We start from the raw sequence: 20871 nt of genomic DNA on the forward strand, positions 1-20871 counted from the left end.
TTATTATTGAAGATACATTTTTGTTTGGAGTTAGAAAACATTCGTTTTTATAAATTTTCTTGACTTCCAAGAAGTTAAGTTGGAATCAGATTATTTTCAAGTTCATAAATATAATTTTACATTAAAGATTTTGATGTAAAACATATATCAAACTAAAGAATTAGTTTTGCTTTTTATTTTTACAAATTCATATGCTCTTTGTATGCAGGTTATGAACAAAAAGAATTATTATTAAAGTATTAAATATAAAAAATAATATTTAGTGTCAAATATCTGCTAGCAAATTTGTGTGTGTTTTTAGTACTCCAGATAAAAATTATAGTTTTGAATTTACTGCATTGTCAGGAATCTTAATATAATTAGTTTGATATTTATTTATTTGAAATTTAATATTAATTCTTTTATCGCATAATAAGAATACAAAATTATTAATAAGTTATAAAAAGGTTTTAGTAATGTATTATTTCTTTCAGTTGTTTTCATAAATCACAGAATATTACATCAATAATCTAAACATAATAAGTAATTACATAGTAATGTAATAGCAAATGCATGCATTATTAATTTTTTAAAGTCATAAATGTATATAAGGAAAACACACAATTTTGCATATTTTGTAATCAATGTGTGTACACCATTGGTAATTTTATTTTTGAATAATAATGAATAAATTTTATTAAGGCATCTGGAAAATAAGATCTAATGCTGCTTAAAATTATTATATTTTAATATTTAATCATTTATTTTTACTTAGTATAAAAAAACTAAATTCAAATACTTTCTTTCAATAGCCAATGCATGATGATTATGATTTGAGACAAGAACAGTTAAACAAATCTTCATTACTCTCTACAACAAAGTTTTTGGAAAACCTTTTAGAAATGTTCACCACCCATGTTGTAAGTTAGTTTTGTTATTTAAATGCAAATTATTTTAACTGTAGTTAAGTTTTTATTTCATGTAGAATAGAGGAACTGGAGCTTTAGTAGTTGCAGCAATGTTGGATTTCTTGACATTTGCTCTCTGTGCTCCTTATAGTGAAACAACAGATGGCTCTCAGTTTGATTCACTTTTACAAATGGTTGCAGAACATGGACGATCACTTTTTAGTTTGTTTCAGGTTGGATCTATTTAATTTATTTGATAATTTAATATATAAAAAATTTTATGATTAATTTAAAAGTATTTTAAATATGCATATAGCATCCATCTATGGCCATAATCAAAGGAGCAGGTTTAGTGATGAAAGCAATTATTGAGGTATGAAACAGTTAATAAATTTTTCTATAATATAAATATTTAATTGCATTTCTTTTTGTATCCAGCATGAAGTATATATCTGTAAATTGCATTGTAAAAGAAACTTTGTACAAATATTGTTGAGCATAAACTCAATAATTTACTTCGATAATCATAAATATATTTTCTGTGATATTTGATGTTAAAATTAATATTCTATGTATTTGCCATTATATAATTTTTTAATAATTTAGTTAACTTAAATTTGATGAACAGTTAATTTCAATTGCAAATTAAAAATATTGCTTTTTTTGTTCAAATTATTCTTTGTTAATCATATTTCTGGAAAATAGCATAATTTCAATAAATGAAAATTAAAAGAAAATACCAACATTCAATGAATAATCTTAAGAATATCTGGATTCCTTATTGTATCTTTTATTCAAAAGTTAATTCCAAGATCTCAACTAGCAGTCAATTTGCTAAAATTTATTACAACAGTTTTAAGGCTTCTCTTACAGATTCATCAACATGCTTCCATTTTCAGATTTTTGTTCTCTAGACATCAATATTTCTTACTCCATTTAACTGTTAATTCTTTGTCTAGAAGCTATAACTAATTGATATTAATTTTTCCTTCTTGATGATAGTTTTGTTTTATAATTTTTTTCATCAATTTGGATGGCTTATGTTCAGAAATATTATGCTGGTTTTAAATTTTAGACCTATTACTTCATGTGATAGTAATTTTTCAAAGTTTATTTTGTTGTTATTACAATTCCAGATGACTTGAATTTAATCTATTAACCAAAAATAAATAAGACAAACTTAGTAGTAGAGTCAATAAGCTGAGTTTTCAAAAGTCAAAGTCAAAAGCTTTTTGTGAATGATTTCTACAAGGTTCTGATTTGAAGTAAAACTATGAATACAGGAGTGATGAAAAAGTTAGGAAACGTAAAGCAGAAATCAAGAAAAAGAATTCACATCAAATTAGAGGTCCTGATAAAGGAATAATAATAATAATAATGCAGGATAAGACAGAATTACTAAAACAGCTGGAAAGCAGAGAAAACATAAGTGACAGTGTTAGTGATTTACAAGAGAAGTCTTGAAATTGTTAGTGCGTATTAATGATTTGAATTGCTTTTTAAGATCTAGGAAATTGTTATTAAACAATAATTAGAAACCTAACTCATAGTATTAATCAAATAGTAATTTCTGTCATTCCAATTTATGTTAATATTCATTTGAAAGTATTTTATTTCATTTTTGTGTAATTTTTCTTTGCAGCGAGTGTTAGCCTTTCCTTACAGAATTGTGTTCATTCTCAAAACATGTTCGATCAATTGCCATTTTTTGTTAATTGTTATGAGGAATCAAAAAATACAATAAAAAATGGGGTCCATGACTTCATTTTCAAGATATAAGGTTGTAGTATGCATGTAGGTATTGCTTTGCAAAGTTGTGCAAAACGGTACCTCACTATTGCACAACTTTGTCATGCAATATTCCACAGTCATTAGCATGCCTTCAACGGGTTCATAGAACTGAGTTTGTTCTCAAAATTTAATGGTCTGATTTTGATAAAACTTTGCCATTTTCTATTAGTTGCAATGAGGAATCCAAAAATGTAATCAGGGTTCATTTAAATGTAAAAAAGAGGGATTCACAACTTTGTTTTCAGTATACAAAAGGATTAAAGCGACGATGCTTGTGCTGTCTGATTTGACTGAGCATGCCTAACGGGATTTAAACCTAGAGGTCAAAAATAAAAGTAGCAATGTGTGCTTCTAACAGAAAATAGGTTCAAAAAATGAACAAAACAAAAGGACAAAGCAATCACCATTGATTGCTTTGTTCTTGGATCACCTCTTAGTGTCTGCAAGTGCAAGGATCATTTCTCAGTACCCAGCCAATGCAAGATTTTTCTCTCTCATGGGCAGCAGATACTGTACAAGGATAGCCTCTTTTGAGGGGGCAAGTGCAAAGTTCACTTATTTGTATCCATCAGGTATAAGGATTGCCTCTTCTGTGCCTAACCATGGCAGGGATTGTTTTTCTTTCCAGCTCTGTCTCAATTCTATCACACTATGACAAAGTTGCACAATGTCCTAGTTTAAATTTATTTATTTACTTTTTTGATATTAAGGTAATTTCTGCCTTTGAGTTAATTAGTTCCTCATTGGAATGAGGTAATACTATTTTTCATAGTTTTACATATTCTTTTATACATTTAAACCATTTTATTGTTTAAAATTATTTTTTAAATAATAAAACTTTAAACTATTATAAATATATAAACTGTTACACAAATCTTAAATTTCTGCAAATAATTAAAATAATTATTTATATATATATGAAAGATCTAAACTAAGAGATTTCCTAGGTTTTTCTAAAACTTTTGTAATTAAATTTCATCGAAAATAAAAATCAAGCTATATAAACACACTGTTTTTTCCCACAATTATATAACTTTGTCAGGCAATGTTGTTTTTTTTCATATGATTTATTATATTAATTTAAAAATTTCTATAATTATCACATCATAAAGTCAGCATTTAATTATTGTTTATGTTAATATTTTAGGAAGGAGACAGTGAAATATCTGCTAAAATGCAAGATTTGTCTCTAGCTGAAGGGGCTTTACCACGCCATATTCATATTGCCTTGTTCATACAGAGTTCTGATAGTCGGATGCTAGCTATGCAACAACTTTCTCGGCATTTAGTTGCATTATGGGTTACTGGACACCCTATTGCAATGGGATTATTAAAGAGAGTAATTGTAAGTAAATATTACAGTTCTTTTTAAAACTATGTGTTATTTAAAACATTGGCAGTTTTTAATTCTCTTAACAAAATTTTAACTGGGAAACTAATGAAAAACTTATTTTGGTGTCTGAATTTTTATCTAAATTGAGATGCATAAAATCAAAAATTATGAAAGATTCTGAAGTAATGAAGTTTTGGTTTAATTTGAATTTTCTGCTAAACTTTATTCTCTGGTAAAGTATGTTGATCTCAACATTTTGCTCATTATCAATATTAATTCAAATACATTTGTGTGTTTTGGACTTGGCACTTATTGCTTATATAACTTGTTTTTATGAATTAAAATATATTATAATTTAATTTTTTATTCTTATGAAAGAATTACTGAAACTGAGATTTTGTAAAATATACAGTATTTTGCAAATGTGATTTATTTATATTTTTACAAAATTGGATTTAAACTAAATTTTAGATCTTTTTTCTTGCAATATTTTATGCATTTATAAAACAGTATAAAAGTAGAACAATAAAAAAATTTTGTTCTCTTCAATTTCCATAACAAAAATGTACTTGAAACTTAACTTAATAATAACCCACTAGAAAATAGAAAAATACAAGAAGCAGCCTCTGTGATGCATCTACATGTATACAGCAATTTTACCAAAGTTACGTGGCATGTAGCCTAAATGTCATTGAGCAGATCTCGCATACACTTTCTCAAAAAAAAAAAGGAAAGAAAACATGCAAACATGCAAAGTGTTGTAGTGAGACATGAATATTTTTTCTTGAAACTTAGTTTACTATTGATTTCAGTATGTTTTAATTACTATGGAACAGTACAGTTATCCCTTATACAATATGGCATTTCTACACTATTGTTTCACTCTAACTGTTTGAGAATTTGGGCAATCCTCAATACAAAATTTCACAATTTTTAAGTTTAAACTCAGTTATTTGATGATAATTTTCTTTATTCAAGACACACATGTTGTTTCCTATAAGCTCATGGATTTTAGATGGCCAAATGGTTAAGCAGTTAAAGATGGCAGCCAACCACTCTGGGGAGCTGGAATCAAATCTGGTCAGATTGAAAAATTCCTGGGAATTTTTCGGGGTGGTCCATCCAGATATGTTGGGTCCCATCCCTCACCACTCACCTTCCCTTTGTGGGCTTGGCTGAATCCATAACGGGCTTGCTAAAAGAAGCTTACAGGGCAAAAAGAATTAAAAAAAAAAAAAAAAACAACTCATGGATTTTTAGAATATGAAATTTTCAATTTGTTTTTTGCCTTTTGCCAGGTTTACTTTAATGCAAACTGATATTACAATTGTTTTCTTCCTTGTCCTAGCTTTTCTATCAATCAAGTGTTGTTGTCATTGCTTTCAGACATTAGCTTTTAAGACTATCACTGTATTCTGTTCTTATAGATTAATCTTTGTATTCAGTAAAGTTTATTTAAACATTTTCAGGTAAGTGTTGTTAAACTTTTTCTTTAATTAACCAAAGGTAAGTAATCATTTGTAAAAATGATAAATGAAATACAATCATACTTCAGTACTTGAACTGTTCCCAACTTGAACAATTCACTATTTGAACACACATTCTGAAAAAAATTGCTCGGTGCTGGGCTGAACAAACATGACCAGCTAGAACAAATTTTTGTTTACAAATGACAAAAACATGCTATTAAAAACTTTTTAATGATAAAAATAAAAGAATGAAGATGTTGCTAATATTTCTGATCAAGATCAACAAAAAAACTCAGGTGATGATGATCTTTGTAAAAAGAAAATGCCCTGGTTTAACTAAAATTAATATTAATGTGTAATACAATACATTTAATTGTGATTGATAGTTAATTATTGATTGCTTTAATAAACATATTTCTCATAGTAATGAAAAAGAATATAATGTACTTTTAACTTTTGGAAACTTACCGTATGTTTTGCCCTAGTCATTTGTTTCGTATATCACAGATTCATATAAAATGGCATTTTTTTTGGAATGTAACTACCATGTATACTACTATGAGGGATACCTGTATTCTGTTCTATTTCTTCACAGTGTGGTATCTATAGTTTGATATTTTTTAAAGCATAATGAACAGTATGAACTAAATCATGCATAAAAATTTCTGAGAATCATTTGAATGAGACCACATTATCTAAATTTTAATTTAGATTCCTCAGAACAAAGGCATACATCTAAACTGCCTTTAATATCTGGCTATCATTTATGCAGGTTATGATAAATTTTCTTCTTATTTGCTCACCTGTGACTATGTTGAAAAATAAGTTGTTCATCCTTGTATGTTGTAGATTTTAGAATTGTTTTTGTTTATGATTTTTTTTTGTTTCTAATAATCACTGAAATAACATGTTTTATTTTGCATGACATTATTATTTGTAGTACTAATTCTAAATTACTTGTAATTGCTTTGATTTTTTTTAAGTATATTGGTTCAAATAAACCTCACTTTCTTTCTTTAATCTTAAACTTTTTCTGAGTATTTTTAATTAGCTTCTTAATTTTATTTTTTATAATAGCATATGAATAAATTATTTAAAATAGTTATTTAGATATTAAATTCAGCTCCTTTTCCATTTCACTCTGAAGTAAAGAACATTACTTGTCCTTACTAATTATAAAGTTGAATTGGGCATAACAAATAGTTAGATGACATACATTTAAAAAATATATTCAATTTATTGATTTTTGTGAAACCGTGTTGTATTATTCTTCGAAGTATCAAACACAAATTCGTGTTAATAACAACCACTTGGCTTTTTTCCACCTTTATTTAGTTGATACGGTACACGTTTCGGGCCTTATGCCCCTCATTAGTCAACTAAAATAATATAAAATAATGTATACAGCGTTTTTACCGACAAGTTATATAAACATTTAAACGTATATAACATATCAGTTCTTCCCCCAGTATGGCACTTGTACACGGTAAGTTTGGACATTACAAACTCGAGAATAAAAGTTATAAAATTCTTGTACATCTATTTTGAGTTAAAAAGTACAACTATTTAATATAACAATAAATTTAAATTAACTATGAATAAAACTGGGACAAGTTCTTACTTTGTTGTTCTCTTGTACTTCTTAGTAGAGATGGTTAATACACAGTACATTTTCAAAGGTCGTTTGAGCACTTTTGGCTCGTTTATGTTGAAACAGAATCCAGAAAATTTCTTTAAAGACAAATTTGTAGACAAACTTTGGGTATAAGTTTTAGTCTGAACTTTCCCGTGTTGAACGTTGTTTAGGTTGTGTGACATTTAAAATTTGCATAACTACATGTAGGGGGTTGAAACAAAGTAAGCCCCCTAGTGGTATTTTTGGTAAAATATTAAGATTTATTGTATTTTTAACTAAATATTAAAATAAATATAAATATATTATAAATTTTAATATTTAGTTAAAAATACAATAAATCTTAATATTTTACCAAAAATACCACTAGGGGGCTTACTTTGTTTCAACCCCCTACATGTAGTTATGCAAATTTTAAATGTCACACAACCTAAACAACGTTCAAACGGGAAAGTTCAGACTAAAACTTATACCCAAAGTTTGTCTACAAATTTGTCTTTAAAGAAATTTTCTGGATTCTGTTTCAACATAAACGAGCCAAAAGTGCTCAAACGACCTTTGAAAATGTACTGTGTATTAACCATCTCTACTAAGAAGTACAAGAGAACAACAAAGTAAGAACTTGTCCCAGTTTTATTCATAGTTAATTTAAATTTATTGTTATATTAAATAGTTGTACTTTTTAACTCAAAATAGATGTACAAGAATTTTATAACTTTTATTCTCGAGTTTGTAATGTCCAAACTTACCGTGTACAAGTGCCATACTGGGGGAAGAACTGATATGTTATATACGTTTAAATGTTTATATAACTTGTCGGTAAAAACGCTGTATACATTATTTTATATTATTTTAGTTGACTAATGAGGGGCATAAGGCCCGAAACGTGTACCGTATCAACTAAATAAAGGTGGAAAAAAGCCAAGTGGTTGTTATTAACACGAATTTGTGTTTGATACTTCGATATTCAATTTACTTCTAAACTTCTCCACATGCAAATACAAAGAACTTTTTTACATTTCTTAACAGAAGAGTAATAGTAATAATAATAATAATAACAACAACAACTCTCCCAGGGTCACCACCTGGTCGTGGTGGGAGAGCCCAGTAATTTTACTGATCCATAGGGCAATGCAGGCTGGAGCACAAGCTCCTGGTAGGGACACCCATGCCAGTAAGGTCTATGGGGAGAAATGAAGCTAAGAGTGACCACACACCCACATTCTATGGAGATATGTATCATGGTAGTAACCAGATCTAAATGTGATACCGGCTCGGACGTCGCCCGGGTTAACAAGGTCCGCGTTCGTGGGTTAGGCAGAGGCTCACGTTCGAAAAATAGGCCACAGTCTCCCTTGGTTACTGGTGGCGAAAGCAGCACCGGCCCAAGCATGGCTACTGCAATGCCCTCAACAGATGTGAGGAACCAACCCAGCCTTGGTGTTTCTGTGGCAATGCATCCGCAGACCACAAAGGCTGGAAAACCACGCCAACGGATGAAATGGACGGTAGAAATGAACGAGTTTATCATCCATAATTATTACACCATCACAAAACTTGAAACAAACATGACAGCATACAGACAACAACTATACCATAGATTCACACAACAATATCCTCACCTCACTGTCACTGAACAAAGGGTTGTTGATCAAAAAAGAACAATTATACACAACAACCTTATCTCACAAACAACACTTGAACTTATCAAACAACAGGTTGCTGATCAAATACATCAACAGACAGAAACATCTAACATTAATGAAGATCATGTAACCTGTCAGGATAATCCAGCAACAAGCATTGATAATAACACACACACAACAATTACCACTAATGATACTACGGACACTTCCTCATCCATCACTGATAACATAGACTTGGATTTAGTTAATACGCTCTCACTTATATTTCAGGAAACACTCACTAAATATACAGGTACAGATCCCACACAACGACCACGAATACCAAAAATCAACACGTCAATTAGAATTGAATAGAAACACCTACATCACTCTACAGAAGGCCACTATATTGAATACATGTCATATTGTGAGAAAATTCCTGAATACAGACACACACACTGATACACTTCTTTAATTTCTGTTTTGGTTACTATGCCTTGACTTTGGTCCGGCATAGTACACAGCCACCGGTGTTAACCGAGTATATCTCACTTAACCCAACATAATAATAATAATACTTTAAAATATAATTAAAATTTAGAAATTTTCAAAACCAAGACTAGCCATAATACATGCTGAATATTAGAAACACCTTAAAATCTTCAACAGCATTAGCCTATCGTTAGAAGCTGCTGAGGTTTAAAAATGTTGCAGAGGACATTTGGGCAAGTTTTGCTTTTGAGGATTTTTTTAATTTTAAATAATTTTTGTCAAAGTTGTAGACGTTTTAAAATATTAGTTTACTTACACTAAAATCAATTCTTTTACATAATGTTTGAATTTCCTGAATTTGAACTGCAAAAGCTGAGATAGAAATCTTGAAATTATTATTAAAAATAATCATCATATTATGGATCTAAGTTAAGAAATTAATTTTTAGAGAAGACATCAATTGCTAAATGCCAATTGAAATTGTCAGTTGAAATGGAAACATTAACGATATATATCCAAGCATGGAAGAACATTTCTAAATTATGTATAACCAAATGTATAATACTCTCAGGAACAGAGAAGTTCTGAAAAGAAACAAAAATATCTGAAAGTTTTACATTTGTTTTTCTATTGTTTTGTTATAGTGTTAAGTATAGAATGTCTTAAAAATGGAGTTCTGGAGTAAGTCCTAAAAGTGAAAGCTATAAAGATGATATATATATATATATATTTCCAAAAATGACAAGAGAAAGAAAGAAAACAAAAGTATAAAAAAAAATCAGAGAGACTTCAGATATGTTGGTAATAGGAATTTTGTCATTGTCACAAAGATTTTAGTTAAAATTAATTTGGACTCTTTTTTTTTTTTTTTTTTTTAATAGTTGAGATTAAAGTGTAATTCAAGTGATAGGAAATTTGACATCACACACAGTATCTGCTCATGCTTTATGAAAAAATTAGTTGATGCATTTCTTTTATATAACTCAGTTTAAATTTCAAAAGGCAACCTTATAATCTTAAGATGAGTTAAAATCTAGGGAAAAATGATCAATATCTATATATATTCTAATGCAGGTACAAGGCTAATTATAAATAGGTAATATTTATCTAGATGTCCTAAAGAGATTGTGATTGTGATGCTGTTTGTATATCTTCTACAATATTAGCACAATAGTTTTTGATATTAGTGGTTGAACACTTATTGCATATTCCTTAGTTTGTAGAAAATAACTCATTATATATATTTGCAGATTAGACAACACACATTCTCATACATACAAAAATTAAGAATGTCAAACAGTATTTTTTTTATCATAAAAATAAAATTTGACTAGTTTTAGATTAAATCCAATCTTTGTAAAATTTGAACAGTTTTAATACATTTATAATACATTATTTTGAAAGTGACCATGATATAGCTTGATGATATACTGATTTATAGTCAAGCATTAGAATCCCATAACGAGATACTGAAAAAAGTTCTAGAAAAAGCTCATCAAATCAGTTTAAAGTTTAATAAAGATAAGTGTCATTTTCTAATGAAAGAAGTCAAGTATTTAGGTCACATTTTTAGCCAAAATGGAATGTGTCCTGATCCAGCTAAAGTTAGTGCAATAAGTCACCTACCAGCACCTAAGGATATAACAGAACTTAAACATTTTTTGGGAATGGTAAATTATTTGGGATCTTAAATTGATAACTTAGCTGATAAAACATCAGCTAAGTTATCAATGTAAGATCCCAAATAATTTACCATGGCAAAAAGTAGAGTTATCCCTTATACAATATGGCATTTCTACACTATTGTTTCACTCTAACACTGTTTGAGAATTTGGGCAATCCTCAATACAAAATTTCACAATTTTTAAGTTTAAACTCAGTTATTTGATGATAATTTTCTTTATTCAAGTAAGGGCAACCTATCATGGCAAAAAGTAGACATGGACTTTTTTATTATAATAATAATAGTTATTTGCTAGTCATCAACCTATGTCTATTGTTAAAAAAAGAATATAGTGTTTCATTGGTCAGAGAAACAGCAGTCAGAGTTTCAGTTATTAAAGGAGGTAATAAGCAATGCCCTAGTCTTAACTTATTTCCATCCCAACCAGCCTTTAACATTGTCTGTGGATAGTTGAAAGGTGGCAGTTGGTGCAGTCAAACTACAAAACGAGACCCATAACCTATTCATCAAAGTCATTGACAGAGTGTCAGTCACATTACACACAAATAGAAAAAAGAGCTGTATGCAATTCAGTATGGTTGTAATCGGTTATGTGAATATATTTACGATCATAGCATCATTGTGGAAACTGATCATAAACCTTCGAGACATTATTTAAGAAATCATTGTCTGAAGTGCCAGTGCATCTGCAATGTATGATGCTGAATCTGCAACAATATGATCTGAGTGTTACATATAAACCAGGAAAATTTCTGTTCATAGCAGATACTTTAAGTAGGGCTCCAGTAGAGCCACCCGATGAAGAGGATTCTCTAGAGGAGGATCTCCGTATACATGCACTTATTGATGGCTAATCTTGCAGTGTCCCCTGAACGTCTAGAAGAGATTAAACTAGCGTCCCTGATGGATGCAGATGTTCAAATCATTATAAAATATTGTCTTACTGAGTGGCCTACATCAAGAAACAAGCTTGACTTTAATATACATCAAGAACTCCATTGTTTAAAGGTCATCTACTTGTAATTCCTTTAAGTCTTCGTTCCAAAATATTAGACATTATTCATGAAGGTCGTTTAGGCATCGAAAAATGCCAAAGATAAGCAAGAAGTGTTGTGTATTGCCAAACTTAAATGTCGATATAAAAAAACAAAGTAGAACAGTGTCATGCCTGCATTAAATTTAGAAGAGCAAACAATGCAGAGCCTCTTATTCCACATGAGCATGTCTACCTACCATGGCAAAAAGTAGACATAGACTTTTTTATTATAATAATATTAGTTATTTGCTAGTCATAGACTATTTTTCTAAATATTTTGAATTAGTCTCAGTCAGTTCCAATAATGTTAAACTGGTCATAACAAATCTAAAAGCAATCTTTTTGCATCATGGAATTCCTGTAGTCATTGTTTCTGATAATGGTCCACCCTTCAATTCAGAAGAATTTAGGTTATTCCTAAAGTGTTGGGACATAACTCACGGAACATCAAGTCCACACTATCCCAGAGCAATGCTCTTGTTGAAAGAGCTGTTGGCACTATTAAACATTTTTTTAATAAATTTTGTGAAAATAATTTAGATCCATACATTGCAATGCTCCAATATAGAAATACACCCTTGCATTGTGGATATTCTCCAGCACAACTTCTGATATCTAGAGCACTGAGAATGAAACTCCCTGTCAGCGAAACTGTGTTGAGGCCAAGAGTCATAGTTATACAACACTACAACAAAATCTGTGCAGAAGTGAGTAAAGCAAAAACCTATTATGACCAGCACACTAAAGTGTTATCACCTTTAAAGGAAGGTGATGAAGTATACTATAAAAAAGAGTCCAAAAGAACCATGGTCACCTGCATCTGTTGTCAAAGTTGGTCCAATGACCAGAACATATGTCATTACAAGATATGTCCCCAAAATTTTTAAACATACTATACACTGTTAATGTTTGTATTTTTCAAAGAAAAAGGGGCATGTTACGATATGTACTAGTGGCGACACTAGCGGCAAACGAAAGTTGTCAATTGTCTGTCATAGAGCACACCACATGTGTCTCCTCTTTAGTTGTAATAAATAATACATTAAGTTTTGCTAGTCATCTCAATAGTGCTGTATTACAACATTATTATGCCATAATTATTAGTGGTTCAACTGGTAACTCCGTTTAGCAATAAATGATATTGAATCAGACATTTCAGCCATCGTCAAATTTTAAGCAATGCTGATTTCATCATCAGCACATGCTACCAAAAAGGAATTGGCCTCCTAAATATATTTTATTGCTATCTTTGATAAAGTAAATAAGCAGGGGAGGTGTGCTACAGTTGTAGCAATTGATGTGCAAGAGAGGAGATAGCACCAGGCAGAAGGAAGGGGGAGTCCTTGTCCTTGCTGTTTGTGAATGTATTAGTAACAGAGTGGTCATAAATTTTACACCTCTCCATGATGCTAGCATGAGAGGAATGACAGATGGTTTGGATGATTTTGTTTGCTTTCCAATTTACCTTTATGCTGGGAAATTATGCATAGGAAAACAAAATGGTAATATCTTTTAATGTCATCTTTACGCTCAATGAGCCTCTGATTGAAGGATCAGGAGGCATTAATAAATAAATTGTTGTTTTTTTTATTCCATTCTAGAATATATGATTAAATTATTAATTTTGAGATTGCTTTCTAATATATCACTATTTAAATTTTTCATTAGCCTACTGGATTGCTAAGTTACCTTGATTCTTCAGAACAAGTACCTGAAGTCAGTATTGATAGAATTAATATTCGAGATAATCTGAGGTTAGCTCAGGTGAGTCTATTAAAAAATATATTGTTTTTTTTCCTAAATTATTTTAAAATAATAAATGAATTACTTTCTTCAGGATCATGCATTAAGAAACATGAAAAAAGCTCCTCCATCATGGCAAGTTATTGAAAAGCATGTAGAATTAGTTTTACAACATTGGAGGTCCAGAATTGGTTTACAAAAAAAGGAGGTACATTGTTTATTTTGTTGTAATTTATCTATGGATTAACAATTTATGAATCTTTTGTTTTATTTTTTTTATACAGGATAAAATACAAAAGCCAATAGTTCTCAGAAAGCGAAGAGAAAGAATAAAATGTGAAGCAAATTGGCAAATGTTTTATTATCAGTTTAATCAAGATCATTCTAAACCTGACTTAATCTGGAATTATAGAGTGAGTATTAAAAAGATTGTTTATTTGATATTTTAGTAATTGTCTAAATAAAAATTAATGAGTAAATATTAATATTTATTGAAAAAGTTTCCTTAAAATAAATATATCATATTTTGCTTTGTATAATATACACCCATGTTTTGGTTCAAACTCTCAGGAAAAAAATCATCTAATTTTTTAATTCAAATTTTTATTTGTTTATATTTAGGTACTTCTTTTATAATACAAAGAAAAAAAAATTAGAAACATTTATATAGATATAGAATTATTACTATCCATGTATAATATGTCCTTATTTTTTCCTCAAATAATTTTTTTTCTTTTTGTGTAAAATTTTAGCATATCAAAAAATCTTAAATCAGTCATATATTTTACAAATGTCTGATGTGTGATTTTTCTCCTTGTGAAATACATTTGTTTTTTCCAGAACTGTGTCAAAAATTGTCTAATAAAATGACAATTGTAGTTATTGGCTATATATATAATGATGATCATTAGTGTAAGACAAACTACCGGCTATGTTCATTTTATCTGTTACCCAATATTAAATGATCAATGTAGTTAGTTACATTAATTTTTTTCTTCTCTAGTTATTACTATGAACAAATTGTCAGTTTTAATAATTTAAATCAAATTTATCTTAAGATTTGTTGGAATAAGCATTGTAATGATACAAGATGGTGGTGGTTGTGATAAAACACAGATGAAGAATTACATTGTCAGTCTTGTTAACATAGTTTTCACAGATAAATGTCAAGCATTCTTGCTAAAATGGTTAAAAATGCCCATCTCGGAGATGATATTTCTGGTTCTGTTAAAATCTTTCATCTCAGTTCGTGAAAAGTTTTTTCCCTTTTCTTTAATAATCTTTACCAATTTACAGCTGCATTGTAGTATCAGTATATTATTTAAGTTAAAATTTAGATGATCTGGTTTGGTATTAATATCATTTTTCAGAAATAATTCATTTTTACGTATTCTAATATTCTAAATACAATGTAATAGCTTAATAAAGTACACTAAACCCCTGCTAACCTGGACTTCACATAACTCCAACAAGTGTTTTTTGAAAATTTACAGTAATTTAAAATTTTTTGATGATAGAAAAATTACAATTAGTGAGTGTTTTTGATATCCAGAAGTCTGAAATACAATGCATTATGTTACTGTGTGTAGTAAGTTAATAGTAAAGACTATATATTGTACTGTCAAGAAATTTTTTGAATGCACTTCTTGTAATAATAAATTCAGCAGTATAATTTATTAAAGCTTGGTAAAATTTCTAATCATAATAAATTACTGTATTTGTATATCCACTTTTTTATTTTTCCCATCTTCATAGAAAATATTCTGTTAACTCAGAATTTTATGAAATTAGACAACCTTCACCACCTATTAATTGAAGTTAGCAGGATTTACTGTTCCTCTTTTCAATTATTTGATGATTTTTAATTTTTTGAAGCATTTTTAAATGTATTTATTTTTTAATGAATAGAAAGGATATTTTCTTGAAGACTTTAACAAGAAAAAAGTTAGTTACGTTGATTTAATATTTAATTGCAAATTACTTATATTTTTAAAATGACACATTATTTAGTACATAATGTGAAATAATTTTCACTATATTAAATTAAAATAGTTTTGGATTCTAAATCCAGAAAAATTAAATCGTTTTTTTATCCTTTAGCAACATTTTTCCCCCAGTCCATTTTATTGCTGTTTCATTACCACAACAATTGAAATTGAAGTGCTTCATTAAAAGAAAAAATTCAGTAAAATGCCATTAAATAATACTTTTTGTTAACCAAAATATCTAAACTATTGGATTATTAGCAAGCTGTAACAGTGCTTTTATTACTTGGATGATTAAACTAATCTGTTGTACGTATTCAATAGCAATGTTAATGCCTGTTGATAATCTGGAAGTTCAGATTGTTTGTTGAGTGTACAGAGTCTCTTTCGCTATTAGACATTTGTTTTTCAGACAACACACACTTTCATAAATAACACTTTGCTATCCCTAATTTGCTTTTTGCATGCCCAATTCATTTTCATGTCTTTTTTCAGTTAACAAACAAAAATTTCAAGGTTTTGTATTGTAGCACTTCTGGTTTCAATAACATCAATTATTTGTGAAAATTAATTTTTATTTCCTGTTTTCTGGTAATCTGTTGTTTTAATGTTTTAAATATTTTGTTTGTTCCATAATCACTAAAAAAAAAGTAGAGCTTTCTTGCCTGTTTAGATTTTTAAACTCATTCGTTATGAAGTTAAGAATTTTCCCAACCAGGAATAAGAATAAAATTATGTAGACTTCTTGAGGAGAATGTCAATTAATGTTGAAAGTTTCTTTATTCTAGTGTGTGGTTTCTTTTAAGTTTATACAATTATAGTACTTGCCAAATCTTGAATTTGGAAGCAGCAAAATGATTAGTTAAGTGTAAATTAATAGAATAACAATGATTTTTTTTATGTTAAAGTATTATTAATCTAAATGAAATGTTGTGTACATAATATACTGATTAAATTTATTTTTATGGTAAAAGTAATCTAAAGTTAAGATAAAATAATTAGACTATGCAATTAATCTCTACTAAATATGAATAAACATGTGATTGTTTGTTGCAGAAATATGTAATTTATATATTTTTATCTGAATATGCATTTTAATAATAAAAAGACAAACAAAATCTAACAAAATATACATTTTATCATTTTTTAACATACATCATGTCTTAGTTAAAAGATACATTGGTTAGAGCAACAGTAAATTTGAATAGTTGCATTTTCTGTCAAGTAGTTTGTCTATGTTTACTAATTAAATATTCTTTGTTTCATCTATATATTTGTGTAAATACTTGACATGTTTTTGAAAACAGTGTGTAAAACATATTTGTTTTTAATAATGTATTTAAATTTAGACAAGAGAAGAACTGAAAGATGCATTAGAAAATGAAATTAGGGCTTTTAATATGGATAGAGACCTAAGCAGAAATACTGTTATTTCTTGGAATCATACAGAATTTGAAATTCATTATCCATCTTTAGTAGAAGAAATCAAAATAGGAGATTATTATTTGCGTTTACTATTAGAAGAAGATGAAAGTGATAGTGCTGGAAATTCACGAATTAAACGATCGTGAGTTTAATTATTTCTTTATTATTATGTTTAATTGTTTAATGCTTTCAATTAGTTTTCTTAAATAGTCAATTATTTGGGTGAGAAGAATCTTTGTATCGACGATAAAAGCAATTGTAATTTTTTCAAGTTTTTGATTGCTTGATTATAATGCCTGTTCGATTATATAATAGCATTATATAATTTTATTTCAGAAGACCTTTAATAGTAATTATAAACCTTTTTTTGAAATTTAAGAGTAAAATGTTTGCTAAAGAGAGAAAATATATTGAATTGTTGAAACAATTCTTTAATCGCTTTTTCTTTTATCATTACATCATATATTTTAACATATTTAAAATTATTTTTCAGTTATGAATTCTTCAATGATCTTTATCATCGATTTCTTTTAACTACAAAAGTTGCAATGAGAGCGATGTGTCTGCAGGCAATGGCAATCGTCTACGGACGGCATCATGAGGATATAGGCCCATTTAATGATACACGATATATAGTAGGAATGCTGGAAAGAGTTAAGTTTCTTGGTTTTATAGAAATATAAATTTGATTTTGTACACTGTATCTAGTAGAGAAATGGTCTTTACTTTAATTCATTGAGATGAAATAATACAATAGTCTTTGGATATTAGGGACTAAAAAATGAATTTTAGGCATCTAAAAAGACACTAAAAACATAAATATTACCAGAAATAGGCATTTAAATTGAAATGGAAAAAACATGAACTAAAAAATATATTTAAACAATTTTTCAGAAGATAAATGATAACAATATGGTAAATGATAAAAAACACAACAATTAACTAAAACCTTCATTTTGCATTGATATTAGTGTTGTTGCATTAATTAAAATTTTTATTTAATAAATTACACGAATTACTATATATATTTTTTTTTCCAAAACAGCTTATTTAGCTTTGATGATATAATTTGTATTTGCAACAAATTACTAAAATTTTTTCAAGATTGCATATTTGCAGCTTATATCTTTTTGGTTTGAAAATAATGTTGTAAGTTGCAAATTATTTCCACTTTTGCAGATCTCTACAGGAAGTTCTTAAACAGATGCATACATTATTTATTGACAACTTACTAAAAGTATAAATTTAGAATATTTTCATAAGGAGTCGTAAAATTTAAATAACTTTATTTTTGTTGGAAAAAACTTTTGAATTTGATCAATTTTTGAAGTGCATTTTTAATTTTTAGTTTTTAAAAGGATTTTCACAACAATTAAAAAAAAAATATTCATTTAGTTTAAAATGGATTTTTAATAATTCAGATTATATTTAATATCAAGAATTTTTAACTTATTAATTTATTATTTAATATATTTTACAAGACTACTACTTATTAAATATGGCTGTAAAATTTCAAATAATTTCTTTTGATTATAGCTAATAATAATAATAATAATGATTATCTTTGTTTCAGAGTTCTGATAAACTTGAGAGAGATAGATTAATTGTTTTCATCAGCAAATTAATTTTAAATAGGGTATGTACACGATATTTAAATAACATAAAGTATTTAATAATTTATTTGCTTGATAAAAACTAAGAAATTATTGAAAATATTTCTATATACAATTTTTAATAAATATTTAAGCTTGTTATATAAGTAAAGTTTAATTATTTGATTAGTTATTCAATAAGCTTTTAATAATTTATTTAAACTAACATTTAGTATCATCCCATTGATTTACTTTCTACTTGATATCAGTTTTTGTTGTTTTTGTTCTAAAATTCATTTTAAACTATGTAGTTATATATAAACTTTTTAATGATTTATTAAAAGTATTTCACTTAATGTAATTATGAACAATTTTATCAGTTGGCTAATGTTATTCAAACATACAAGTTAAAGTGTGTTGTTAAAATTTGATTGTGTTCAGTTATTGTTGTCTTTCAATAACCAGACTTTTTCAAGATCTCTTATACTATCAGCCTCAACATGTAGGTATTTTAGTTATCAGTTAATCATGGATCATTTAATTAGTTAGATATTAATCATTTTACTTGTTATCTGTTCTCAATACAACAATTTTAAATTGCTGGTATTAAGCTAGTTGCTGTTAAAGTTGATAGCAGACAAACAATACTGGATAAAATGTATTATCTTCAATAATAATAATTAACAAATCCTCAATTTGTATTTTTTTTTAACTTTTTTTTTTTTTTTTTTTTATTACTCTATGAAACCAAAATTTCTTTTAATTATAGTCATATTTACTTAATGTTAATCAATTTAAATGAGTTACAATATTATTACAAAAGTGAAGTCTACTGTGTGTGTGTCTGTGTTTTTCAATAACATTTAATAGAAAACTTTTTTTATCTTCATTAAATGATTTAATTATTGATAAATGAATTAATACTAATATTTTTAGAGAAATGTTAAGGATTTTATGGATGCAGGAGGCATTAAAGCTTTAGTGGATTTGCTTACATTAGCACATCTGCATACAAGTAGAGCTACAGTACCTACACAAGTAAATAACTTTTTGAAATAATAGAATATAATTAAATAATTCAAATTTTACAAAATAAATTAATGAATTTTAGAGTAATGTAATAGAAGCATCTCCAGAAATGATGAAAGAAACTGAAAAAGAATGGTATTATGGAAATGCAGAAAAAGAACGCTATGGACCTTACAGTTTTGGTGAGGTTAGTCCCTTTTTTTATACATTTGACTGTGAATATATCAAATTTTTCAACACTAATATATCAAATGACTTAATTTGTAATCTTATATAAGTAATACAAAATTTACCTTAGATATTAGAAATCATTAGACAGTATGAAAATAGATAATAAATATTTACATCATTATTGAGTATAACTTTATTATCCATGTTTCTTGTGTTAAATTTATGCAAAAGTAACTAACCAATTGCAGTCATTTTTGATTTTAAACATAAACACCTTTCTAATGTATACATTATGAATTAAGGAGTTCAGATAAAATTAAAACTGTTTTGTAAATCTTCATATTTCCTTGTTGATTTTAAAATTAGTTAGCCAATATGGAAAATGTTTAAGAAATCCACAAGTGAATTGTAGAGAATAGAAACAGAAAATAGCACATATCACACACAGTTCTACCAAATACTATTTTTTGTATCTCATAGACTACTGCAACTAAATGAATTCAAACAAAACTTTATAATCTGAATATTTAGTATTTTTAAATTTGGAGTATAAAAATAGAAATTAAGCAATATAAGTTTCATATGTTGTACTTCTATTAAATAATCAAATAGTAAAGATGGATTAACTGTTGAGCTAGAACTAATTAATTATACAAATATTATATAATTTGGATTAAGGTTATGTCACTCTCTTGTATTAAATTTAATTATTAATTTGAAACTAAAGATTGGATGGAAATCCAATTAGTGTAATTGACAGTAGATTTGCATGATAAACAAGTTATGATCTTGAATTTCAAACCAGATTGATCTTTTCTTCCAGAACAGTTTAAATTATGAATTAATTAATTTATTTATATCTAACTATTAAATTTAAGATACTTTTGGCATAAACACCTATTTTTAGTCCAAGTTACATATCTGTGTAACTAGTTATTTTGATTAATTAACAGTCGAAAACAAATCCAAAAGGTTT

General features: G+C 27.8%; 1 protein-coding gene across 1 annotated transcript in view; it reads left to right on the top strand.

The window, feature by feature from the left end:
* The window catches only part of Rme-8 (receptor mediated endocytosis 8), an 85494-nt gene that overhangs the window by 50609 nt on the left and 14014 nt on the right, over nucleotides 1-20871 (top strand). The window contains exons 15-26 of the mRNA XM_067276647.1: nucleotides 792-899; nucleotides 965-1120; nucleotides 1204-1260; nucleotides 3826-4023; nucleotides 13619-13714; nucleotides 13788-13901; nucleotides 13978-14106; nucleotides 17028-17245; nucleotides 17597-17756; nucleotides 18677-18739; nucleotides 19632-19733; nucleotides 19807-19911. Coding sequence (XP_067132748.1) covers nucleotides 792-899; nucleotides 965-1120; nucleotides 1204-1260; nucleotides 3826-4023; nucleotides 13619-13714; nucleotides 13788-13901; nucleotides 13978-14106; nucleotides 17028-17245; nucleotides 17597-17756; nucleotides 18677-18739; nucleotides 19632-19733; nucleotides 19807-19911 — 1506 coding nt within the window. The remainder of the gene's footprint in view (nucleotides 1-791; nucleotides 900-964; nucleotides 1121-1203; nucleotides 1261-3825; nucleotides 4024-13618; nucleotides 13715-13787; nucleotides 13902-13977; nucleotides 14107-17027; nucleotides 17246-17596; nucleotides 17757-18676; nucleotides 18740-19631; nucleotides 19734-19806; nucleotides 19912-20871) is intronic.

The sequence above is a fragment of the Centruroides vittatus genome, unplaced genomic scaffold, assembly GCF_030686945.1.
Source record: "Centruroides vittatus isolate TY-2023 unplaced genomic scaffold, ASM3068694v2 contig_1159, whole genome shotgun sequence".
NCBI lineage: Eukaryota > Metazoa > Arthropoda > Arachnida > Scorpiones > Buthidae > Centruroides > Centruroides vittatus.